The sequence below is a fragment of the Panthera onca genome, chromosome D2, assembly GCF_046562875.1.
Source record: "Panthera onca isolate mPanOnc1 chromosome D2, mPanOnc1 haplotype 2, whole genome shotgun sequence".
In the NCBI taxonomy this organism is placed as follows: Eukaryota; Metazoa; Chordata; class Mammalia; order Carnivora; family Felidae; genus Panthera; species Panthera onca.
In genome coordinates this window covers 64,471,047-64,498,318 of record NC_138349.1, presented here as the reverse complement: position 1 = coordinate 64,498,318, position 27,272 = coordinate 64,471,047, and the positions used below count along the sequence as shown (strand labels likewise).

At 38.6% G+C, this 27,272-nt stretch overlaps 1 protein-coding gene across 2 annotated transcripts in view; it reads right to left on the bottom strand.

Annotated features, from left to right (window-relative positions):
* TMEM26 (transmembrane protein 26) overlaps nt 1-21,455 on the bottom strand; it is a 46,560-nt gene extending 25,105 nt beyond the window's left edge. Inside the window, exons 1-2 of one of the 2 annotated variants that reach the window (XM_060642677.3) lie at nt 20,658-21,455; nt 5,076-5,154 (exon numbers count right to left, since the gene is read on the bottom strand). In XM_060642677.3, coding sequence (XP_060498660.1) covers nt 5,076-5,154; nt 20,658-20,848 — 270 coding nt within the window. In that variant the 5' untranslated portion in view covers nt 20,849-21,455. The remainder of the gene's footprint in view (nt 1-5,075; nt 5,155-20,657) is intronic. The other variant, XM_060642676.3, reaches the window with a different exon arrangement.
* Nucleotides 21,456-27,272: the final 5,817 nt, after the last annotated feature.

Genomic DNA, 27,272 nt, shown 5'->3' with positions numbered 1-27,272 from the left:
CTTTTATATGGCTGAATAATATTCCGTTGAATATATATACCACCTCTTCTTTATCCATTCATTTATCGATGAACACTTGGGCTGCTTCCATAATTGGGCTATTATAAATATGCTGCCATAAAAATAGGGGTGAATATATCCCTTTGAATTAGTGTTTTTGTATTAATAGGGTAAATACCTCATAGTACAATTGCTGGATCCTAAGGTAGTTCTAGCTTTAACTTTCTGAGGAACCTTCATACTGTTTTCCACATTGGCTGCACCAGTTTGCAGCCCCACCAACAGTGCACAAGGGTTCGTTTTTCTCCACATCCTTGCCAGCACTGTTCTTTCTTGTGTTGTTGATTTTAGCCATTCTGACACGTGTGAGGTGATATCTCATTATAGCTCTGATTTGCTTTTCCCTGATGATAAGTGGTGATGTGCATCTTTTCATGTGTCTTTTGGCCATCTGTATGTCTTCTTTGGAGAAATATCTGTTCATGACTTCTGCCCATTTTTAATTGGATTATTTGGTTTTTGGGTGCTGAGTTTTAGAAGTTTAGAAGTTATATATATATATATATATATAAATTTTGGATACTAACCCCTTCTCAGATATGTCATTTCCAAACATCTTCTCCCATTCAATAGGTTGCCTTTTAGTTTTGTTGTTTCCTTCACTGTGCTGAGCTTTTTATTTTGATGTAGTCCCAGTAGTTTATTTTTGCTTTTGTTTCCCTTGCCTCAGGAGACAAATCCCAGAAAAAAATTGCTACAGCCAATGTCAAAGATGTTAGTGCCTGTGTCCTCTTCCAGGATTTTTATGGTTTCAGGTGTCACATTTAGGTCTTTAATCAATTTTGAATTTATTTTTGTGTGTGGTGTAAGAAAGTGGTCCAAGTTCATTTTTCTGCATGTTGCTGTCCAGTTTTCCCAACACCATTTGTTGAAGAGACAGTCTTTTTCCCATTGAATATTCTTTCTTGCTTTGCCAAAGATTAGTTGACCATATAGTTGTGGGTTCTTTTCTGGGCTTTCTATTCTGTTCTACTGATCTATGTGTCTGTTTTTGTGCCAGTACCATACTGTCTTGATCACTACAACTTTGTAATGCAACTTGAACTCTGGAATTGTGATGCCTCCAGCTTTGCTTTTCTTTTTTTAAGATTGCTTTGGCTATTTGAGGTCTTAGGTGGATACAGACAAATTTTAGGATTGTTTGTTCTAGTTCTGTGAAAACTGCTGTTGGTATTTGAGAGCTGTACAATTTATGGAGTCATAGTTGGGTTTCCTTTCTTGAATCCTGGAACAATTGCAAAACAAATCAACAACCAACGACAGCATTAAAACATGTATGATCTTGGCCAAAGTGCTGATTCTAAGAGTTTATTTCTTGTCCAGAAGGCTCTTTATCTAAAATACCATTTGCTTAGGTCAGTAATCCAATTACATTCAATCTTGCCTGTTAAGCACTGTAACAATCAAAAGAATTATCATGTTCACCCATCAAAATATACATTTTAGTGGCAGTTTGAAAGTCAACTTAGGTTTACGAAATATTTGACAAAGACCTAAACTAAATGTTTTCCCCCTCTCACTCTTTCATTTTGTGTGTAAATTTCTGCAGGTGGACTGTGCATGATTTTTATCCAGATGCTGGGAATCTGAGGTAGAGAAAAGATTTATAAGAGAGAAAAGGGGTGGCACTTGAAAATGTAGTGGTAGCCTCTGATTACTTCACACACTGTTTAAAAAAAAAGATTGAAGATTTTGTTTTAAACATCTGCAGGGCTAACATACTTTTGAAACATAAACAAACAGATGCACACAGCACTGCCATCACCACCACCAACCAGCACCACATACCCACACTCACGTATTTGGGTTTAGAGAAACTATTTTTTTTCAAATGCTAACGCTGTGAGAAGTATATTTTTCTTAATTATTTTGGATACTGCATCGATCATTAAATAAACCACTTGAAAAAGTAAAAAGAAATGTCAAGAAGCTATTTTTTTCTAGTCTCTCCCAAAACAACTAGTGTTATGAGTGAAATGACAAGAATAATTAGGAAAAATGGCCATGTGCCATATCTCTAAAAGCAAAAATCCAGCTGTTTGCACACTATTTTTTTCTGTACAACTAAGGCTCCAAGAAAAGATAATGAAGATAAAAAATTCAATCTTTGAACCAAGCAACAAATCCTCATTGCATAGTAGCTTTGTGAGAATCAAATAGGCAGTAGGAAACAAATTTTGACCACTTTATTTGCAGGCATGACAGCACAGTGTATATTAAAAATGGTGACCTTCATATGTTTTTTTACATCCTTATCACCAAAAATCCATAGACATATTATTTAAATAAAGTCATCTGCACTGCAGTAGCAAATAGCTTTGTAGTCCATATTAAGATATTACAACCTATCTGAGTCCCATTCCATCCTTGTAATTCTACTTACTACAAAATGATGAAATTTTCCTTTAAGTGGCAACTGCATTTGGACAGCAAAAACCAACTGGTTTGATGCCTACAACCTAACGCAACTTGTATTGTTTTTATGGTAATATTATTTACATTTCGCATTGTATAGGTGAGTCATGTAGATGTTCTGGGTACCAACAAACCACTTTTTCATGGGCTATGTCTTAAAAACTCTTACTAGTTTCAAAAATATTCCTTTGGGTCAAACCAGACTAAAACACCTTCAAGACTAGAAACTTTTCATTGCTTTAATTTTGCCACTTCGTAAATAGACTTAAGAGTTACGGTCATAGTTGTTTTCAGCTATGTAAACCTAGCCAGATTCAGAAACAAAGGCACAGAATTGATCATTTAAGATTTGGAATCTCTTCATGAAATAGGTCAAGATGTTTTACGAATGCCAAAACACAGGTTAGAACTTTTAGGATGTAGAATACATGGAAAATGTGAAAAGAAACTAATTATTCTTTCCTGTCATGAAAAAAAAGTCAGATGATTTTGATTCAAAACTCCTGTAAAACATAGAACATGTAACTGAGAAAGGCAGTGTGGGTTAACAGAGCAGGGATCAAGGCCTAGGTGCTAAGCCCCAGAATTCTTACTGATTAGCTGAGCAGGCCTTGAAAAAATTATTTAATCTTTCTGAGTCTTAGCCGTCCTCTTTTATAAAGTAAAAAAAAAAAAAAAAAAAAAAATATATATATATATATATACCGTGCTTAACTTATGGAGTTCCTGAGTTCATAAAGGAGAAAATGTATTTGAAAATACTTTGGGAAAAAAAAGGATGATATAAAGAAAAGTGGTTATTATCACAACCAAACATTTTTAAATGAATGGACTAAGACAATTGCTGTGCCTCCTTTTTTTCTGCCATTTCTTTTCCTTAGATGCAATTCCACTACTGTTTTGTCTCTCTTTCTCTTACTTTTTTCTACTTCCATCTCTGCCCACCCTGCCCAAATCAATCTTTGGGCATTCATTTTAATTTTTAGTGTCAAAATGAGTCAAATCCATTACTACTAAAGGTCCAATTTCTTTTGTAGTATGAAAATTAGAGAGGTACTGCCTGGGGCTCAAAAATCTTTTTTTTATTAAAAAGAGAGCTTTTGGTTGCATGCTATTTGTTGTAATGGGATTTGACCTGTATATCAATTAACTGTGCAATGCATTTATATTATAAAAGCGTTTGGGGAAATGAATTGTTATTGTGGATGATAGTCATGTTATAGAATTGGATGTGAAGGAAAAAAATGATTCAAATCACCAGAGCTTATTTCCATAACCCTGAAAGTTGTAAGTAGTAAGGAAATTGAAACAGTCCCCTAACTCCTCATGGTACAGTTTTAAAAACCATGATAACTTGAACCAGTCTATCTATTGTTACAAAAATATTTTTGCCACAGACATAGAGATAGCCTATGACTTTAATACTTTTTAAATAGGAGATTTAAGGCAGATAAATGTTTTCTTTATGCCTGTTTTATTGGTATGTGCTTGTGGAATTCTTCAAAAATAGTCCATAGAGTTAAATTCCCCTGTGTGTACCTAAAATTTGGAACATTTTCCAGATGCAGTTTGAATATCTGAAACATACACAAGAGGCTTAACTTTACTATAAAATGATTGACTGTAGGAAAGAAATCTGTATAGGGGCAAAGTCTTATCTTGACTAAAGCATTTTATCAGTAAAGGTACTAAAATTATACCATAGCTAAAGTTCATCTGTAACCTAGTTCCTTTATCCACGCTCTGAAGATGTGAAGTCTGGTCTGGAATCTGATGGGATCTGCCATCCACAGTATGGAGCCTTAATAACAACAGATTGTGAGACCATTCCAGAGCCTGAGACTTAGGGTTGCCCATGTGAGAAGCAACTCGCTTAGCAGCTCTTTCTTTATATATAGATTAGGGACTCTTATTGGAAACCACTGTTTATTTTTTAAATCAGTGTGGTCCTCATACATATAGTCCACCTTTCCCAATGGTGGGTGCCATACTCCTCTCCTTTACCCTGAATGTCTGGCTCCAGAATAGAATTCCTATTTCACTAAAACAGATCATAGGACTTTAGGACTCTCAAAAGGGAATCTTTTGTAATCTGTAAGGCCTAAATTTTAAGATAGACTATTTCAAATAGACCCTCCAAGTTTGACTGTATTTACATAGCAGGGTATAGACAATGGGTTTCTATTTTGTTTTTTCTATTTTTAAAAATATTTCAGAGGATGCTGGATTATTGAGCCCTGCCCATTCTTGGTACAATATAGAAACTCATTAAATCTGTAAAGTTTAAAACCAAATTTTTACACACAGCCTGCCCCCCCATATAAACTCTAGCATATTCGGAGGTTAGGGGGTGCTTAGGAACAAGATCTCTAACATAAATTGTTAATTAATTATGCAATTTTAAATCTTAAACAAATGTAACATTTTTATTGGTTTTGACAGATTGTGAATTCACTTTCTTTTGCTAATGGCCTCTTACTTATTCAATTCTTGATAACTCCAATTCCTCTGAGACATGCATTTCTGAAACAAATTGGATTATAGTATGAAAGTAGTTTATTGATGAATTTTCCACTTTCCTACTTTCCAAAAGGCCATACCTGGGTCTCATGGTGCATTTCAAGAAGCCATAATGATGGAACAATGCTAATCAGATAGATAAATATGGCTGGTGAAAACCTGTGGAAGAAGAGAAAAAGATAGTTTAGTTTTTACAAAAAAAATTTAAAGAAAACAAAACAAATGCACATACCCTGATCACATCCAGTCAATCCTCCTTATCTCAAGTGTTCATTTCAATGGGGAAAAAAGCATTATGTGATTTCTGCCATATGGATTATAGAGAAACAAAGTAACTGCAAAAGGCACTAGCAGCTGTCATTCTCACTGAATTTCTAATCCAATTAATAGAAGTTAATTTTAATATGGTTTAATGGGACACTGCCAACTAGTTGCAGGCACAAACTGGATATTTTGTGTTTAATATGTTTTACAGATAGCAAATACAGCAACAGTAAATCTTATTGGATTTCTCAGCATTGCAATTTCAGGAAAATTGGCTGCATTTTTTAATATTAACCTAGAATTCTGAAAGCTCAAATAGTAACATCCTGCTAGAACACAAAAATCAGATGATAATGAATAGGAATGAGCAAAATCTACTGACTGTATCTGCTAGGCCTAGTGAAAATAAAAATGCAAACAAACAACAACACATGAAGTGCTTGGTATTTTTTTTAAAGCTATCTACATTCATTATTTCTGGCTCAAAATTCCGAGGGCAGTTCAAATAGTGGGCCTTTATAAAAAAAAATAATCAGTTTCAAATATCAGTTTTGCCAGTGACTCTCAGTTTGCTTCCTAATTCACAAAATGGGGACAGTCACTGTATTAGTCATCTTGGACTGCCATACCAACATACCACAGACTGGGTAGTTTAAACAACAGAAACTTATTTTCTCACAGTTCTGGAGGTTGGTAGTCTAAGATTGGGGTTCAAAGATGATTGGAGTTTGGTGATGTCTTTCTTCCTGGTTTTTAGAAGACACCTTCTTGCTGTGTCTTCACACGGCCTTTCCTCGGGGCACATGTACTTCACAAGGAGAGAAAGAGAGATCTCTCTTCTCCTCTTAAAAGTCTATCAATCTTATTGGCTTAAGATCTTACCCTTATGACCTCATTTCCTAAAACCTCTATCTCAAAATAGAGTCACATTGGGGGTTAGGGTTTAAACACATGAATTTATGGGAAACAGAATTCAGTCCATAGTGGTCACATTTATCCCATAGAGGTCTTTATTATACTTTCTGTAAAGAATGCCTAGCAGAGGTAGGCACACCATAACAGGTAACTACTATTAATATTTTTATAAGACATTATACAATGAAAATGTGTCCTTAGAACTTTGAAATAAGAGAAAAATAGCATACTTTCCAAATTTATTTCTTCAAATTGCACTTCATTTTAGATTGGACTATTGCTTTATAGACCATCTCAAAGTCAAAATTGTAAGCTAATGTAATTTTATTAAAATACTTATAGTATATGCATGTGGTGGTTTAAAATGACATAAAAATTAGAAATGCTAATTCCTCAATAAATATAATTATTCAAGATGAATTGGTATTAAAACCATATTATTGTAACCCAGGAGAGAAAAGTGACCAGACCTAAGTGGAAGAAAACATCTAGAATGGACTTTTTAAAGAAAGGCTCTTAACCCTTTCACTAATATTGCCTTTTAACTTCTGGGGAGAAGAAAGAAAGGACAAAAGAAAGTGAATTCTTTAAAAATCAGTATTTAATATAGAAATTCCTCCATCTTTGATTTCCTGCAAAGAACCAATTTTGAAACAAAGGCTATAGGTCATGATATTATTGAAATCTTGGCAGATGGCTGGGCGATGGAGAGATAGCAAAAGCCCCATGGTTGAACATCCGCCTAAAAAAAGGGGGGGGGGAATTAATTCCTTGACCTTACATATCAAGGGAAACATCAGGAGAGAGTATTTCCTTTGTGTGACTAAGAAAGGAAATGATTTCCAGTCGCAAGGACATTTGGGATATGTAAATGTTTGTTCTGCTATGTCAAATGTCCACCGGACTGCAGTTTTCTTGACTCTCTTGGGATTAATTTTGAGACTGACTCCCCTAACAATGCCATTACAATAATATCTAAGGAAATTCTGGACTGAACATATGATAGCTCTTAAACAAGGTTAAACAGATAACAACAACTCTTAACATCTATGCATGAGGCTTATTTCTATAATTGAAAAATAAAATACTATCCCATTTCAAGATACTTCCTCTAATTAGGAATCTGGTTATATCAAAACACCAAAACTAAAAACTTCAAGATCCAAGATTTTCTATGTTGCCTGCCACAGAAAATCTAAATTCTGTAATCTGATATTCAAAGCCTCGATATTCTAGTCTTTCCACTTCCCTTTTCTCTTCCTGTGTCATAGCCCCAAAACAAAATAAAATGTTTTCTCTAAAGTTCCCCTCACTTCAGTTCATCTTCACAGACTTTTTTGACGTAAGTGAAAAGGAGGTAGAAAGAAGCAATCGCACCGAAAGCCCAAGAATTTATCCTATTCAACTCAGTCCATAGCCTTTCTCCTCACATGTCCCATCCTCTTAACCCTACACCTGAGAGGATTTGCTGGAATTTCAGGAAGCTTCCAGGTAGAGTTATTGATGAAATGCACAGCACCCCAAGGTAAATAATAGCAAAGCAGCATCAGGAGGTCCCTTTTCTCCTTCCTCTCCTTCTAATTCCCTGCAGCAGGCAGTGGTCATTGTACAGCTGAAATTAAATTAAAACAACAGCAAAACTTATGGAGAAAATAGAAGTCTCAATTATCTAGGGAAGTGTTAAAATGTGTCTAAATATATTGTATTTTGGATATGAGGATTACATTTTAGCCATATATAGAACAAAGTGTTCCATGCTCCGTTAGCTTGATTAATCTGAGAAGAGAGGTTCTGAAATGGTTTTAGAGCAAATGTCCTCCCAAATTATGACTGCCTGCTATGGAATGCTGTCCTCTTACATCTCTACCCATCAACATCCTACCTGTATTTCAGAAGCATAGCAGGAATTAATCTTAGCTTATATTTCTCCCGTGACCCAACATATTCTCCCCTATTTCATGGTTATGTGTATATAAGCCTTAGCTTTCCTAATAAAGTCTCCTTGAAGGGAGATTTTGAGTCTTCTATATATTTATGTCCTTTCCCTCTTACTTCTCATTCATCTTTTCCTCTTCTCAGTGGTATCAGGTGTCTTACTAAGTCTTTAATAAATGCTTACTAAGCACATCCTTAAATGTTTAATCTGTGAATTTATGAATAATGGGAGGACTAAGCAAATGGAGGGAATGAAGGGTACTAGCATCTACCTGACTTTTATTCCCATTCCATGAGATCTAGTATGCTCCCGGAGTGTGTCCCTTGAGGAATTATTACACTGCAGTAGAAATTTCACAAACCTAGGAGACCCAAATTTGAATCTTGTCTCTTCCAGGGTAGTGGAATTCACTACCTTCCCTGCGACTCAGTGTCCTCATCTATAAAATGGAGACCATAACACCCACCTCCTAGGATGGGTGTGAGGATTAAATGAGGCAGTGTGTGCCACAGGCCTGATGGCGTACATGCTTAATACATGTGAGCTACTCCCTTGTCTAGCCTCCGTTCTACAAGTAAACTCACAGCTACATAACTGGTACCTACCCAGAGGGCACCAGTTCAGAAGACTGTTTCTTCAACCAACTCACAATCAATCCTATTTTCAAACTATAATTCCCCAAACTAAAGCTATTTAAGACATCTTGAATCAAAGGAAATTGTTTGCGCTGCTGAGGACAAACTCCACATTCGATGTTAAGGCAATTACTGTTATACAGTTGTGGTATACAAGCATGGCCATTTGCCCATGATGACCTACAGAATGTTGCACGGTCGGGGCCCGGCCTAACTCTTGGGCTTTGTTGTTTGCCATTTTTCCTCACTGTGCTCCTATAACATTGCTTTTCATTCATTTCTGGAAAAAACCTATGTGTCTTCCTAACTCAGGTCTTCACACATGTATTTCTCTCCCTTGAAATATCTCTTTACTCCCACTTTTCACCCGTGTATCTCCATTTCATAGCTCATGTCAGGTATATGGAACTCTACAGAAAAACTTTCCTTGTCCCTCCAGTCTCAATTAGATTTCCTTGTCATGCTTGTCTAGCACTCTTCACTTTTTCCTTATAAGTCCTCAAAATTTATGACTGTATGTGTGTGCATGTATATGTGCATGTTTCCCATCAGTTGTCTCCTGGCAGTTGTAGGTAGTATAAGCACAAAAAGTGTGAGTGCATCATTATACCCTCAGGTCCTCCCACAGTACCTGGCCCGAGGTGGGTTACCCATAAATATTTATTGATTTGATAAGGCCTTGGTTGATTTTTCTGTTTTCTATTTTCTTGACAATCTGTTGCTGGTTTAGCTAGAAATTTCATCTTAAAATATCATCATAAATGGAATCTTATCAGAAGTTTTACTGAAGAAATTAATTATTCTGTTCTTATATGAATATAATATTGTTTTGCTACTATGAAAGATTTAATATTTCAAGGTGACACTCTAGCCACTACTTATTAGTTAGAAGGTTTGCTATATTCTTGATCATGCATTGTCAGTGCAATTCACTTTTGGAACCAAGGAGAATCTGAACTCTAAAAATTAAAAACTAGACCTGACCCCACCTTTTTCTATGTAATTAATCAAATTGTGTGCCTTTTCTTAGGAGCTACCAAATAATTTTACTCCAGTCTTTATGTCTTAATGGCATCAGAAGTAAGTCAATGCCAAGTATTTTGTACGAAGTCTAATACCATAGAAGGATCTAGCCAACCCAGAAATAACTTAAGTCAGGTTTCTGGATACTTGTTTTTAAATATAAGATACACTATTTATTCACAAGCTAACAAAAACTGATAAACTTATGATCAAATTCAGAAGATATGTCCAAGCAGGAAATTTTTATAAAATGTGTACTACCCCATTACTAATCCACTATCTGCCCTTAGAGACTCAGCTTTACTATAATACCAATTCCTACTACTCTGTCAGAATACCGAATGTGTGCAACATTAATACTTTAGTGACATTATTTGAATTAGCTATTTTTTAAATTAATATCTTCCTAAATATATTATTTCTCTCCACAGAAGTTTGGTATTTTAGTTTTGGTTTTGAAACTTCAGGGTTTATCCACCCTATCAGTTCTCATTAAAGTACATGGCAGGAGTATCACCTATCTTGAAGGTTTTTTTTTTCCCCTCTATTTGTTTATGTGCTCATTTGTTTACCAAGTAGAGATGTTTATTTCCTACATGCTAGACACTTCCCTGAGCTGTTAAAGGTCAGGGAAGCTTTTTTTAAGTTCGTTTCATCCAAAAATATTATTTATCATAAAAAGTTGTCATTTCAACAAATTACAGTATTTTTCACAAAATGATTATTTCATGACATTTAATAATTTGGCCCTACAAAGGGATCTTATTTACCTTAGTTCACCATTAGTCTAAAATCAGGATTCCATTTTATTTTTTCTAAAAATGAGTTAGTGCTTCCTTATTGAGAAAGTAAGATTCATTCATCTCAGAAGCATATCACAATATAAATAAGCAAATAGAAAAATTAACTATCCTATTGCCCACGACCCTGTTTAGCTTTCCTCTCTGCAAACAATGAGGATTCTAGTCTTCTAATCATACGCATGAATCAGAAAATAGATAATATTTAAGTGAAGCAAAATAATGCTCCAAGATTACTTCAATGTGGATCATGATTTTCCTTGTATCTCATTCTTCAGTATTCCCTACTCTAGAAAGGTGGATTGGAGTTGTAAGGATACTAGTTTCACAATCTCACGTTCAACTGCCTTGAGTATCCTCAATAAAATTTCCAGGGCATTTTATAATAATAGGCCTAATTTCATGGAAAGCAAGAAACTGGGTCAAGATACCCTTTCACAAGCCCCCAAAGGGTATCTCACAGTTTAAGGATTGTCTGCCCTCTTTCACGCAGACTGCTTTCTCCAAGTGGGCCTTAACATCCACGATTTCCCTCTGGGCTGCTCATCAAGGGCTTTGTGTCAATACAGAGCAGGAAAGAGTGGCCAATATGACAGCCTCAGCATAAACCTCCAAATGTGCCCAATGCTCTTGCAGACCACTGAACCTCTGAACACTTGGGAAGTCACTAGTTCAATTCCAGCCCCCACCCTTTTGGTGGCCTTCTTAACTAGCTTACCATAACCTCACAATCACCTCCCTCCCAGAGCCCTTTGCCTGTGCCCGCCCACTAGGGAGGGGAGGAGGCCAAAACTAACTGGGCATTTACTCATGAGACCTGCCCCTAAAAGGAAAAATTTAACAAGGAGTGTGCGTGTTTTAATAGGTGCCAAAATCAGATGATGGGTTTGTCTGTCTGATCTTATGAGAGAGCGGACTAAGCACAAGAACAGAGAGCCTGGGAGGAATTTCATAAGGGCTGGAAATACCCCCTGCAGTGGAACCATTCTTCATACCTCAAAAGCCCTTTAAAAAATGCCCACTTTTAGACTTTGCAAAGAGAATACTTCCAAAGGTGAATATTAGGGCTCTTAATTGTAATTTTCATTGATTGCTGCTGCTGGTTGTTTTTTTTAAATAAAGTCATATTCCCAAATTATGATATAAGCTGGCAGCAAAATTAGTACTATATACTTCACTTAAAATTTTCCAAAAGGTTACCTAAAGCAAGAACAAGCTTTATTAAAATTGAAGTCGCTCACGTTCAAAACTCAGCAGTGTGCTTTAGGATGACTAAACAAAATCTGCATCAATTTTAGGATCTATGTATTATTTTTCTCATGGAAAATTTCCGAGGCAAAGAAAATCATGGCATCTTCTTAAATGAATTGGTTCCAACTAAAACCCTGCCATCATGATATTGCCTCCACCTGAAAAGCCCTTCTCTCTTCTCTACACTCTTGTAAAACCCCCAGCTACTACAGAAGCTCGTACATAAATCACTTACCTGAGAAATTTTCCTTGTCTAACAAGCCTACTGTACTGATCATATCTTTATTCTGCAGACATTCTGCAGTCTTGGGCTTAATTCGTGGAAAATTATTTTGTTCTCAGAGTGTTGTTTTCTCCTGTTCCCATATAACTGCCTCTATTTTATATTCCTTCAAAAACATCATTATAGCACTTAGTACAATAAATGATTGTTTAATGATTAAGTGAACTTAAATGTTAATGACTACAGGAATTGTAATGGTCTCTGAGAGGATAAAATGCATGATGGATGGTATTTATGTAATGCTTTAGCTTATTTCATTCTATAAAAGACAGTGGTATTTATTTCTGGTCTGTAGAAGAGATTGTTTCTTTACTTTGGGACCCAAAATAAAGGCACTTGAGATTTTTCCTCCTCTTCTGTTTTGTTTTACATCCTATTTTGATTTTACAAGTATGTCTGCTTGTGCAAGTATGTCTCTGAGCCACGTCCGTGTGTAGTCTGTACTTTCCCAAAGTCTGCACTAGGCAAAATCATCCCAGTGCTCATTTTCAGGTCCCCCAGAATTTTACCAACCCAAGTTTGAAAAATAGAAAAATACTTTGACCCTTTATTTGCTATCGGGAATCCTTGATCCTAAAAGTCTATGTAGTTGTATTTTCCACAGAGAAAACCCAATCTGATGTTGAATGCAGAGCACAAGAAATAGGCTGATGGAGTTCAGTGCTGGGATGGAGACTCCTTCTCTGAGGTTTTGCTTCCTCCTTTGCCAGGAGAAGCAAGAATAATACCTCTGGGGTTATGGTGAGGACCAAATCAGGTAATGTGGACAATGTGAATTCTTGGCTCAGTAAATGTGAGGACTCAATGGATGCTAGAATTGTTTTTTGATTTTTTTATAACTAGTTGCGACCTTAGATAAGTGATGGAGTCTTGCTGTGCAGCAATATCCTCATCATAAAATGGGAATGAAGATTAAAACTAACTCATGGGGCACCTGGATGGCTCAGATGGTGAGGGGCCTCAACTCAGGTCATGATGTCACAGTTTATAAGTTCAAGACCCGGATCGGGCTCGCTGCTGTCAGCACAGAGCCCGGTTTGGATCCTCTGTCCCCCCTCCCTCTGCCTCTGTCCCACTTGTGCTCCCTACCTCTCAAAAATAAATAAACCTTAAGAAACTTTAAAAAAAAGATAAAAACTAACTCATAGGGTTATTGCGAGGATTCCCGGAGATAATGGATGTAAAGCAGGCTTGCAGTATTGTTAGTACTCAGTAATTGATAACTGTTTCCACCCCCATTATCACCATCACCGTCCCCTTCATCATCATACTCATCACTACTGTTAACGCACTGTCAGAAAATGGCACAGCCAATTTATCAGGAAGCTATTCGAGGTGGATTAAAACAGGTGTGTGAGATAGGAGGCTAATTCAGGGAAATAAGAAAGCAAAGGAATACTGAAGGACCCAACAAGGGCTGGCAGCTGCACTGATGGTAGAGAGGACTTTTTCCCCCCTAAGGAATATTAATTGTTATTCTGATAAGTGCACAACATTGTTAGCTGTATGCCAGCTGGCTCTGTGAGGTCAGACAAATAGAGGATAAAATATAATACCCCTTCCTAAACAACTACTGTGGATTCATACTCAGAGAAAAGAAACAAAATCAGGCGGCGCCTGAGTGGCTCTTGTCCGTTATGCATCAGATTTCAGCTCAGGTCATTATCTCACAGTCCATGAGTTCGAGCCTCGTATGAGGCTCTGTGCTGACAGCTCAGAGCCTGGAGCCTGCTTGGGATTTTGTGTCCCCCTCTCTCTTTCTGCCCCTCTCCCGCTCATTCTCTGTCTCTCAAAAATAAATAAACATTTAAAAAAATTTATAAAATCAGTCCCCACACTAGCATTTTATACCAACAATCTGTATGTCCTTAATATTATTTCCATGTGACTTTCAAAGAACACTTTTTGATACTTGCATATAAAAACCCTATTTTATTTCAAAACAAAACACTGATTTTTTTTAACAGAATAATGTAGATACCCTAGATCTAACTCTTCTGATAACAGTCCTTCAGAGGACCTTCTGGAGTAGTGAGGGATGTGCACGTGAGGCGGATAAACCTTGATGGAAAAGTGAATGTTCCACTGTTGGAAAAGAAGTTAAACTATTCAGATTTGTCCTGATGCTGAATGCAAATAATGGCACTACCATGAGAAAGGGAAGTGCATGGAATTTAGAAGTAAAGATATATTTATACTGACTCATGAGAGCTGCCCACACCAATTGCACTTTGCTTCTCTTCCTGTCAAGTACAAGAAGTTACAAAATATTATAACCATAATTTTCAGTTCTAAATGTCTCAGTTGAACATACTCATGGAAAAAGCATGGGCATCACTTAATGGTTCAGTTTCCTGGGGGTCCCATTCTTTTAGAATTATTATTAATTATGCAGACACAATTATTGCTTTCGTCCCAAGTCCACTGTGAAATAAAAGAAGAGAATACGCCTTTTTCTTGGGAGTGAAGCACGGCTAATTCAAGTGAGGGTAAGACTCTTCTCAACCTATGACTCAGATCACTAAAAACAAAGTCATTTGCTGCTAACATTCAATGTGTGCCTCCAAAAACATGCAAATTTAAGTCATCCTCATGCATTGGGCTCAAGGTTCAGGATATAAAACACACACACACACACACAAACACATGTGAAGACAACAAGTATTGTAAAACTGTATACACACTGCGGACAGGGCTGATAAACCCAGTGCACTGTCGGAAGTGTTACTAGAATAACTAAAAAGCTAAAGAGAGGTTTCAGGAAATCGGGACAGCAAGTGCAAACAATAAAAGAAATAGTCTATCTGCAGGGAGAATTTCCAGTGTGCAAGTTGGCCATATGGAAATCACAGGGTCTGCTTCTAAACCCTTTTATTTCATCCTCTCTGATAGCCAAAAAGATGAGCAGGAGAAGATTGCTTTTATTTCCCAACTTTCTCGCTGGCATTTTTGTAAACAATTTTGATGAACAATTTGTCGAACACTACAGAATTACATCAGACAAAGAATTTCTCCTACACTACCCAAGACTCCTTCAAGATCAGGCTTCATATGGCATCTGTCAAGTCTAGGTTTCCATCACTGCTGTTGAACCTTCCAAATACAATTGAGTATTCAAAACAGATTTCATTGAGCTTTTGTTTTTTTGTTTTTTGTTTTTGTTTTTTACAAAATTGGTTTGAATTTGAAATCAGTTTAGGATAGAATCCCTTCTGATTCTTAATTCATCTTTCCTATTTTGAGTTCGGAGATACCCAGATATTTGCTAACACATGATGCTTCAGATAAGATATGGTAACAGTATAAAATCCAGAGGGAATTTTTCTGTGTTGGCAAAGGACATGGGGAAGAGTAGAGATAAGGAAGAGTAGAAAAGAAAGCAGGTTTTATTTGTCTTCTGGGGGTATGTCAGAAATGTCCCAGGGCACACTTAACTCTTCCCTCTCTCTTTTGTGTTTCCCTGGCTCTTCCCACACTGGCTTTTCCTCCTAACAGACTCAGCTCAGATGCTGCCTCCCCAGTGAGGCTCTGACCACCCACTGGAATCTTCCCCTGCTGCTTCATCCATCTGGAACTCCTGCCACTCAAGCCTCCAGAGTTCTGATCACTCATTTGTTACTTACTAGCTCACTTGTTTATTATTTACTTATTTTCTGAGTCCCCTGACCAAATGTGAGTTCCCTCCGGGCAGGATTTCACCCGTTTTATTCACTTCCATATTCCTGACACTCAATGTCTAACACATATTGGCTGTTTCAGATATTTTTGTTGAATCGAGAATGATAAGGCTGTGTGCTTCCTCCGGAGAAATCTGCTCAAGTCTCCCTACATTCACCTCCCTCAGGATGTCCTTTACCTACACAGCCTTTGCACTCCTGTCTCTTACCCATTTTTCCTGATCCAGCTCAAATGCCATGACATCGCTTGTCTCTACCCACCCCATCCCCAGTACACTTCGTCACATCTTTTCTCCTCTAAACTGTTGGACTCTTAATACCTCTCCTCCTTCAGTTGATTTCACAGCTCTGTGCCTCAGTCTCCTCATCTAAAAATGGGGGAAAACAGAGAAACAGAAAATCGTTGTAGTTGCTATTAGGGTCATGTGGGCTAATCTGTGTAAGACACTTAAAAGAGCCTGCACGTCAACAAATGCTAAATATTCATAATTATTCTTATTCCCACACATTTGAGCACTTAATCAAAATACTACCCTTTATTTTAAAATCTCAAGTGTGTTTGTTTTCAGTTTCTTTTGCCTATTCACACAGTGTCTAGCATAGTATTGCATGTACTTATTAGGTGATTCAACAAACAGACATCTGATTAAACTCAATAAAGGAAAAAGGAAAGAGAGATAATGAAGAAAGGTGACCAAATAAGTGAGGTATTTTATTAACTCAATTATATTTACCTTATATGCTTAGGATTCTGAGGAAGAAAGCTCAGTGCTTAAAATTCTGTACTTTTACCAATAAATTAAACTTAGATTTCTATTTATTCTTAGATACCTCCTGCTTTCATGTGAACAGGCTTCAAACTTGTCACAGTCTTGGTCATTTCTCTAACCCTTGAAAAATACCTGATCGGTATTGGCAAAAAATCAACAGAAACATCGTCTTGTGCTTGACTTTACCTAAATGGTAATTCATGGATCTATTGAATTGTTAACTGGACCATAGAGAATAAAATCAAGAAACAATACAGCAAGTGATACTAGTCTCCATCTTAAAGAAATATAAGTGAATATGCACATGAAATCAATAAATACCAGGTGAAAAGGAGCGAATTCTACTAGCACACATTTATTGAGCTTAACAGGGGATGTGTCCGTTGGCTTGCCCTCTCTATTCTATAGGATTCCAACACATTAAACTTGTCCAACTGTAAGTTATTAGTGTTGATGTAATGTTGCTGTCCCCCGACAGCTGAGCTCAGCAGTGCTAGTTCCATGTTTCCTTTCCAAAGGATAGCTAAAGAAACATTCTTTGGACAAGTGTAATATGTTTGCTATGTTTTAGGAAACTTTGTTCACATTTTCCTCTATAGCTCAATGTATCATTCCATGATTTCTGTGAGTTTGATTTACTTGGGGCCACGTGCAGATTTTAGTAAAAAGAACAATGTTCAAACTAGCTCTGAGTAGTCTAATGGAGTTCATGGATCCGATGTTCCAGAAAAGAATCATTCACCTCTTGTGTATACAGACCTTAATCTACCATTCAGGCATTATTTTATTGGTTGATTGAGTTTAAGTATGGGAAGGATTCATCTTCTTATTCTTCTTCTTGACTTATAAATGGATAATTATTCAATTGATACAAAGGATAATTCTTTAACAAGTTTTTTAAAAATTTAGCCTATAATACACATAATTCTGTAACTTTATTCTCCTGACAACATACCATAGACATCCATCTAGGTCAATAGCTAAACTCTAGCTCATTATTTTTAATACCAGTAAACTATATATAGTGTGAGTATATTACAATTTTTCAAACAGTCATGATAGATAATCAGGTTGTTTTTAGCTTTATTTTCTATGTACAAAATGGAAATTAATATTTTGTACATATGCCTTTACATATGAGTACTTTTGGATCTATAGGGTAGGTTCTAAAATGTAAGGCCAATGAATCAAAAAGCATATAACATATAGATCTGCATGTAGATAGATGGATAGATGGATAGATCTGCATTTTCCTGTATACAGATATAGACACTGTCATAACATGTACTTATCTCTTTTTTTATTTCATCAGTCTTGATTTTCTGATTGAAACTGTTTTTTAACAATCTAATATAACAAAAACTATGCCTTGCCTTACTCAGAAAACTTCAGCCCAGAAAAGAAATATGTCCCAAATCAAATCCTTTTTCATTGTTACCATGTTATATCAGGGATAATTTTCTATATTTTTCTATATTTTTTAAGCATCCCATCTTCTGACTTTTTTCCTTTTGACAGAATAGTGTGTGAACTTTGTCCACCACAAAAAATGACCACATTTGCAGACTCATAGAAAAAAGCATTTGGTAAGATCAGTAGAACAAAGCATTATCAATCACATTTCTATTTACATTATTTATAAGGACTCACTTGTTCCTGAAGTTTTATAAGCCAAATCTACTGTTTTCTTTGTTTATTTTAAAATGTTAGTCTAGATATGGAGCCAGCACAATTTTTCTGAATTAGTGCTATAATACACAGTATACATCATTGGACTGTTCTGAAATAAAGGTGAGAATATTTTTTTTACTTTTTGATTCTGAATCAATGGTTTATTGGCCAGTCCCTCAAGTAAAGTTGTTGGACTTGTACAGACAGAAAATGTGTCCAGTTGACACAAAGTGTTTTTTAATAATAAGAAGAAAAAGAAGAAAAACCCTAGGATCTAGAAAAAAACACTCCTTTTTTATTCATTGACTATCAAATATATCATTTCATTTGATTTATAACAACCTATATGTATTTATAGATGAGGAAACTAAGGGTGAGAGAAGTTAAGTAACTTGCTCAACGCCTCAAAGCAAGTAAGTGGGAAAGCCCACATTACTCCATTTTTCTTCTGATCTTGAGACCATACATGACTACGTCCCCAGTTCCCTATTTAACTCTACACATTGATCACCCATTTTTGCCCCAATCTCTTTCCTCTCTTAGTGGTAAGTTACATACCAGTCTGAATCAGCTGCCAATGATGGTATAGACATGGGGGTAAAGTTTCAACTGGCTACAGTATTTCTATACAACTGAAGAGGAATTTTGACTTAACATGAGCTAAGGCCTCTGGTTTACTCTTGGAGGGAGTATATTTGGAGGGAGTATGTTGAGGGAGGATATTTTAGGGCTGGTTGAGTTGGTCCTTCCTCTAAGGTTGACATTTCTCCCAGAAGCTGTGATAGTTGGTGACAAGATTATCTTTCATGGAACACTTTTCAGCCTCAGACCTCATGCTCCTGTTACAGAAGGTATTTTCTACCCTAGCATCTTAAAACTGATCAGTAAAAAACTAAATAAATCTCACATGACCTGCTGCGTGAACACTTTTCTCCGCTTCTGTTTCTTTAACCCTAAGGCTTATTGGGGGAAGCTAATGCCATTTTTTTTGAGGTTCTTAAAAGGTACATTGGAAAGTACCTCAAATCTCTCCTGCTTAACAAGCTGTTCATAGTGAGAGGGAGGGGTAGTAACATTCCAATCCTTATTTTGTTATATTAGGATTCTACTTGAATAATTTTCTCATTGATAATTCCAGAAATTTTTCAACAGTGGAAAATTTAAGCAAGATTCACATCATCTTAAGAGACAACAGGATCTCATCCTTGAACTGTCACGAAATACACAGCCTTTTGCAGCTTAATCTATAAAACTATAGAGAGGGGTTTTCTTCCCCCTTAATTTGGTGGCTAACTATAATGCCATCGTGTATGTAACATTTGAATTGACTAATAATATTTTCTTGTAGATTAGGTATTCTTAAAAGTATCGACATATGAAAACACAGACTTACTGGTGGTTTTTGTTGTTTTGTTTTGTTTTTGTTTTGTTTTTACTAATGTATATAGCATACATTTTACTGAATTTTTATGTGACCATAATTTTAGTTTTTAAAAATTAATATAGGAAGAGGCCTAACTTGGAGAACTTTGGGATGAAAACCTCCTGGGAGTGGAGGGATGGAGGTGGAAACTCTTTGTAAATGGCAAAATAATCTTTTTCTCAATTCTTCTATTGCCATTCAAATCTTCAGGGAGCAAATAAAACGTCAGGCAGTTCTTGCAGGTTGAGGTTGCGTGGCAACCCTTCTTTGACAAGATGAACTTACCATTAACCAAGCTCCGAAGGAACCAGGACACCTGAAGCGGGTGCCATGTCAGGGCCCCCGGCTAAAGGAAGCGAAGAGGCACAGAAGTGCTTCGAGGGACTTCTCACCCTGGGAGATTGTTCTATGCACACAAGCTCTCACAAAAGTCGCTGGTGCCCAGCGAAACGTATCCCCACACCTGCATGCGAATGCACACGCACACACCCCAGGGAGCAGGGCCCACGGACACCCCCTTGCCCCATGACTCCCCAATGAACACGCACACAGCCCAGGGAGCAGGGCCCATGGACACCCTCTTGCCCCACACCTCCCCCTCTCTGGAGCCATCCCCACACCTGCATGCGAATGCACACTCGCACACCCCAGGGAGCAGGGCATATTAACACCCCCTTGCCGCACGACTCCCCCTCTCTGGAGCACCTTCTGTAGAGCAGGCAAGCGCCTCCTTTCTTTTTTCATATCTCCCAAGTTACCAAACCTGGGACCGGGTGACACCGGGCAGCAACTGAGCCTTCCCTGTGTAGCCCTGGGACCGCGAGGTACTCCGGCGGGTCCCAGAGATGCGCAAGGTCTCGCGCTCCTAGGAAGCTCCGGGCGAGGACAAAGAGGGTCCGTACCCGAGTAAGGAATCGGCGGGCTGCGGGGAGATGGGTTCTTGGGCTGCCCGCGAGCTGTAGGGCACAGCGCCCAGGGACTCCGCGCGCCCGCCCTTTCCCGGGGTGCGCTCACCATTTGTAGCCTCTGCCGCGCTTGAACTTGAGGGTGAGCCCAGTCTCCAGAAAGAGCAAGAGGTTGAGCAGCGCGAGCAGCCAGTACAGCGGCTCCTTCTTCACCTCGGTCACTCGCCAGACCCCAACCAGCGAGTGCAGCAGGAACAGCAGCCGGGTGGCCAGGGCGTTGAGCAGGACCAGTCCCTCCATGCCGGCCCGCGCGCTCTGCCCGCCGCTGCCCCCCGCCCGCGCCCGGCCGCCCCCCTCGGGAGCCCCGGAGCCCGCCCGTGGGCGGGGACGTGACAGCTGGAGACCCGCCGCTGCCGCAGTCCCGGCTCAGCCTCCCGCGCCAGAAGGGGAGACAGCGGCTCGCCCCTCCCCCAAACTTCCTGAGAACTCTCGGAGAGGGGAGAATCTAAACCCAGCACGTCTAGACTGTTGGGCTTTCCAGGAAGTCTGGGGCTGTGCCGCCGGGGCTCCGGGTCCGGGGCGTTATTCCCCAGCGCTGCCCACTGCCCTCCCAATCCCGGGAGTCAGGCTCCATCCCGGCCCTCAAGCCCATCCCACCCGCAGGGGCTTCCCCCAAACTCTCCGAGGGCTGGAGGGGAGTGAAGGTCCAGGTGCTACAGAGTCTGGAAAGGGAAGGGGGCCACATCTGCGGCATCTGCTCCCTGGCTCTTCTGCCGAAGTGGTTTAATTCACTCACTCTTCTTACAGGAACACGCTCTCACAGTGACTCTGAGATGGAACCCAGGAGGGCCAAAGAATCCGCTGTCCAAGCAGTTTTAGAAACGCTGTTCCTGCGCCGCTTGGAGAATGAAAACTTCACGGGACGGGAGGGAATCCGCCGGGGCTTTCTGAGAGCTCCCCGCACCGCATTTAGGGGGCAGGTGGTCCAGGTCACTTGCAGTCTTTGGGCACGGTGTTACCAAAGCAAAGGGATGTTCTTTATTAAGTCGTCCCTACTCTCACGCCCGCCTCCACTAATTTCATCTGAAAGAGGGAGGGTAGTAAGACAGGAAGACAGAGGGGAAAGTGAGGGAGGAGGTAGAAGATAAAGACAAGAGTTGGACTGGAGGGAGAAATTCATGCAGCTGGGAACTGCGCCCTGGGGATCAATGACCAATGAATTAAACTCTGGTGTTCCAGCATCCAAGGCGAAGAGGACACTGAAGTCAGGGTTTCCCAAAACACCTTCATGATTTAAAAAAAAAGGTTTTTAAGTTTGTTAGTTAATTAATTAATTAATTTATTTATTTATTTATTTTGAGAAAAACAGACAGTGTGAGCAGGGGAGGGGCAGAGGGAAAGACAGAAACAGAGACAGAGAATCCCACGCAGGCCCCACACTGCCGCGCAGAGCCCAACACAGGGCTGGATCCCAGGAAACATGACCTGAGCAGAAATCAAGAGTCGGATGCTTAAGGGATTGAGCCACCCAGGTGCCCCATGATTTTTGTTTTCCTGTTTGGTTTCCTACCACCTGTATCACTATTTATTTTACATTTTTATTTAAATGAACTCAAATTTATACTGAAATAATTTTCAATGAAACTTTATATCACTCATAAATGGAAAAAAAAACAGTATAGTAGGCCATAGATGGAAGGTAATTACAAAATTAAAATAAAATGAAACTAAGTTATTGGAATCTCACTAAGTATTAAGTACTGCCTTCTAAGGCTCTTGTACCTCAGCACCCCTCTTTCTGGGGAGAAAAATAAATGGTAGTCATGTTACTACCAAGCAGGAATGTTCTCTCAACTGCATTAGTAAAATTGAGAGAAAAACACAAAAGGAACATTTTTCTTGGTTAGGTTTATTCAGCTTAGAATCATCCCATACCTTTCTTAAAATTAGTTTGCAAATTCTGAATTCTATGATTCATGTGTTCATTAGGTGAAAAAAAAATCCAGTTGCTTAGAAGCTCAGTTATTTCTGATAACTGTTATTAGGAAGATTTTCTTCACCCTGTGGATGTGCATTCTTCCATATCTTCCAGGGAACCCAGCAGTGAAATCTCTGGGATCGCCTATTATAGTGCTTTTCATTGTAGGCAGATAGCACAGTGACCAGTGACCTCACACTCTTCAGTGGCACACAAGAGCACTGTGCACTAGGGCAGTGGGGGGCAGGGTGGTGTGGACCCCGGTGCCCTACAGCCAGGCCAGCAGGCTGTCTTAGACTCCTGGCTCGGTCACTTCGTAGTGCTATAAACTTTGTACCTCAGTTTCCTCATCTGTATATGGGGTACTAAACTCATCAATTCATAGGGCCATTGTGGGGATCAAATGAGTCAATCCATATAAAGAACCTGGCAGCTAAGACGTGCTTGGTAATCACTGATGATTCTTGCCTGGACCAAGAAAGTTAGTTCTGGGAGTTGGTCTTTGACGATCTGAGACAATTAATACTCAGAGTGGAGCAATGAATGTGACCCTCGCAAGGCCTGTCAAATCCCGGCAGAATGCCACCAGGAACACATCTGTTGCTGAACAAGTGAGGTTTACTGCTCTTTGAAGGAAAGAGAGCACAGTCTGGGGAGAACTGAGGGCATCTCAGGAAGAAGGCATTAGAAAGGACTCACTTATTAGCGCTTGAACTTCTGTTCAGTGATTTGAGGACAGCTAAGAAAGTGGGGTGCTACTCTAATTGGATGCTCCCAGGAAGTGGGGTTAATTCTATGATGGGGTGTCTTAATAAAGCTTATTTAGTTAGGGGTCAGTTAGGTCAGTTCCATGGTTTGGGCAATGTTCATATTTTGTCTGAGTTCAGACAAAATTGCCCAGTAATCCTACTTCTGTCTCACTCCATCAGCCTCACAGAGTGGCCCTGCTTGATGTTCATGTTCTGTGAAATTTTTGTCTTCACGGGAGGATGGAAGGGCCTGGCTGCCTCTCTCCTCTTTCTCAAGCTTCCTGGGAAGGGCTCCAGGAGAAGGGTTTACCAAGGAAGGGAGTTGCTCTGCTAGCTTCCAAACATCTATATTGCTTCTTGATTTGAAGGTTTAGATTCAGTCTAAGTTCCATTACCTGGGGGTCTGAAAAACAAAATTGTCATTAAATATAACTTTAAGATTATTTTAAAAAATATTGTTCCTAGGCTCATTTTAGAAGACTGGAGGCTTTGAGAACTATCTTGAGATCTCCAATCCAAATAGATCACACATCTTTTAAAAAGAAAACAAGCAATTAAAAAAAATCCTACTCTTCTTTCTTTTTATAAAAAAAAAGTGTACTTATTTATTTGAGAGAGAAAGAGCATGAGTAGGGGAGAGGCAGAGAGAGAAGAGAGAGAAAATCCCAAGCAGGCTCAACACTGTCAGCACAGAGCCCGATGAGGGGTTCGATCCCACAAAACATGAGATCAGGACCTAAGCAGAAGTCAAGAGTGATGCTTTTTTAAAAAAATTGTTTTAAGGTTTTTATTTCTTTTTGAGAAAGAGACAGAGTGCCAGCAGGGGAGGGGCAGAGAGATAAGGAGACACAGAATCCGAAGCAGGCTCCAGGCTCTGAGCTATTAGCACAGAGCCCAGCGTGGGACTGAAATTATGGCCTCCAAACAGCAATGCAATCCAAAATCACATCTGCCTCCAGAAGCCACCAAAGCTGCAGTTGGGTCTCAAAAGCCACAGCTTCCAATTAATGTTCATTCCTCCCTTGGCTCCATTTTGGTCTTTAGACATCACTCATATACATACACACACATATACATACGTATGTATGTATGTATGTATGTATGTATATGACATGATGCATGGTAAAAATCATACACTGTAGGAAAGTACACTTCCACTCCCCAGAGAAATTGTTCACAATTAACACCTTCCATTTGCATTTTTCTTGGCAGTTACAATTATATATTTTAAAGTATACCTTATATTTCTCTGTTTCTTAATTTGCCAACTCACAAAATTTGAAAGCTGGGGAGTCTGATACTCCCACAATATTTTCTTTCTTCTTCAATCCACCTCTACTTCCCAAGTTTTGTTAGAGATGATGTTGTCTATGGAAACAACATACTGCTCCCTAGATATAATTAAATATATTGCATTGGTCTTAAAAACTGAAAATCAACACAAAATATTTAAAATATGTAGTTAGTATTCAATGTAATTTTCATATGCAATGTATGTTTTCCTCAGAACTTTGAGAACATCTATTATTTTTCAGAATCCAGTATTACTGATAGGAAGTTTCATGTACATCTCATTGTCTTCTCTTTGTAGATAAGTATTTTTTAATCTCTGGAATTATTAGGATTTTTTCAAATCCCAGGAATGTTTATCATTTGAATGTGTGTAATAGATATTGGACTTTTTCCATTTACACTACCCTACAGATTAGTCTTGTTTCTTTATTTAGGAAAGTCGATCTTCTGTTATTTCTTTGATAATTTCTTCCCTATTGTTTCTGTTTTCTCCTTCTGGAATGCTTTATATGTTCCATTTTTGTCTTTTTGATCTATGTTCTGATAGAGCTTCCTAACTTTCTCTTCCCGATGTCTGACTTAATCTTCGGATGATTTTATCTTATTGTTCAACTCTATCAGTGTTTCTTTTGGCCCATTTATTTTGTAACAAGCCTTTCTTATTAACTGATTAATTAATTGATATCCCATTTTTTTCATAGCAGCTTGTTATCATTTGATGGATGCAATAGCTTTTAAAATTCCTTTACTATTACTCATAATTTTATCTTTCCTGATGATCATTTCTGCTTTCACTTCATTGATTGCTCAGTTTTTATTCATTCCTTCTTTCACTTTCAGGGTTTTATAATCTGGTGATCTTCAAAAAATAGGATGATTCTTTGTTGTCTATTTATATTTGCAAACAATGAACTAGGCTGGCCAGGAGACAAATTTGGTAGAGGTGTTCTGAGTTGCTGTCTACTGAATGAGAGAGTCGGTTATGGACCTAAGGACTAGGGCAGGATACATTTGTCAGATCAGCTTCCCTGTGGGATTCAGTGAGGAGAAGCAGACTGTGGTGTCAAGGTAAGGAGAGTTCCTCTGAGAGCTGGTGCTTAGGGTATTCATTCAGTCCTTGATAGAGCATCCTTGATTTATCTTCTCTATGTCATTCCCCAGCCCTGGCTACTGTGAATATCCATATCCACTCCTCATGAATGCTCTGATTTTCTTTATACTTTTACTAGGAGTCTCACCCCACTCCCATCTTTCTCAAAAGTACAGCTCTCAGATTTTAGCTTGACATCATCAATGACTCTGAGTAAGGAAGCAGAGAAGATCCTCAACCATTTCCACTGTCCTGAGTAGAGTTAATGTGTAAATCCCTTGAGAATAACTTCTGTTTGCTCTTGCTGGTATGACTTCAGCTTCTATGGGGCTCTCACAGAAAGCCTGTGCTCACTTCTGCTTAGCTCAGGCTATTTTCTTCCCTTCTGGTTTCTCCACTGACACCAATCCTGCCTGTCCAATTCTATCTTCCTGAAAGTCCTCAAAAGTCCTGGTCCACCCCCTCACACTTTTCCAGTACTGTTTTTATTGTGTCCTCTTTGTTTTTAAAAATTAATTCTACCATTTCAAAGGTGAAATCTTAGTTTCTAGATCAAAATTTGAATCCAAAAACTCAGATTTCTTGGCTGTTCTGAAATATGTGGATTAAATAGAACAGCAACTGTTTCACATTATGTACAATAGTGGAGCAAAAGGAGAGTTCTATTAAGTTAGCAGTAATAGTAATGATTACTCTTCTTTAAAAAATTAAGTAAATTTCAGTGGTAATTATCAATTTTCAGACACTTCAAATTTTTTTTTAACCTTTATTTATTTTTTTGAGACAGAGAGAGACAGAGCATGAACGGGGGAGGGTCAGAGAGAGGGAGACACAGAATCCGAAACAGGCTCCAGGCTCTGAGCTGTCGTCATAGAGCCCGACACAAGGCTAGAACTCACAGAACTCACAGATCACAGTGAGATCATGACCCTCAACCAACTGAGCCACCCAGGCCCCCCATTTTTCAAACACTTCAAAAGCTAGCAAGGAAGATAAATCTAAAGTGTAGGTGAAGGACTTGGAGGAAGGTTGCCTTCTTCAAACTGCTTTCTTCAGGCTCTGGCTTCACCTCCTAAGTGATGCAGTTGTAGGCAAATTACTTAATCTCCTTGAGCCTTGGTTTCTTCTCTATAAAATAAGAATAATGATAGTACCTTTGTATTTATTGTAAGGATTAAATTGGTTGATATTTCAATAGTGCCTATAAAAATGCCTGAAATATAGCAGGCACTCAGTAAATAATTGTTGAATAAATAAATGAAGATATGCATGAGGGTTGAATAAACAACACCTTAAAACAGAGTTGTGTGACTGCCCAGCTGGTAGATACCATAGCTGGGTCTTCTTCTAGGGCTAGCTGCTTGTAAATGATACGGTAAGTAATAAAGCTGGTAAATGTCATTGGTATGAGCTCAAGGCCTCATTCCTGAAGGAGATGACAGATAAGTGGAGTCACTGCATGGTTGGTTGTGAAGATAACAGCAAGTCTGACAATGCTGGTGTTTTTTACTGCCTGGAATAGTGTGAGACTCATCTGCCAGGATTGCTGAGTAATTAAGATTTTGACTCTGGAGTCATAGGTCTTGGGTTTGAATCACAGCTCCTATTATGAAC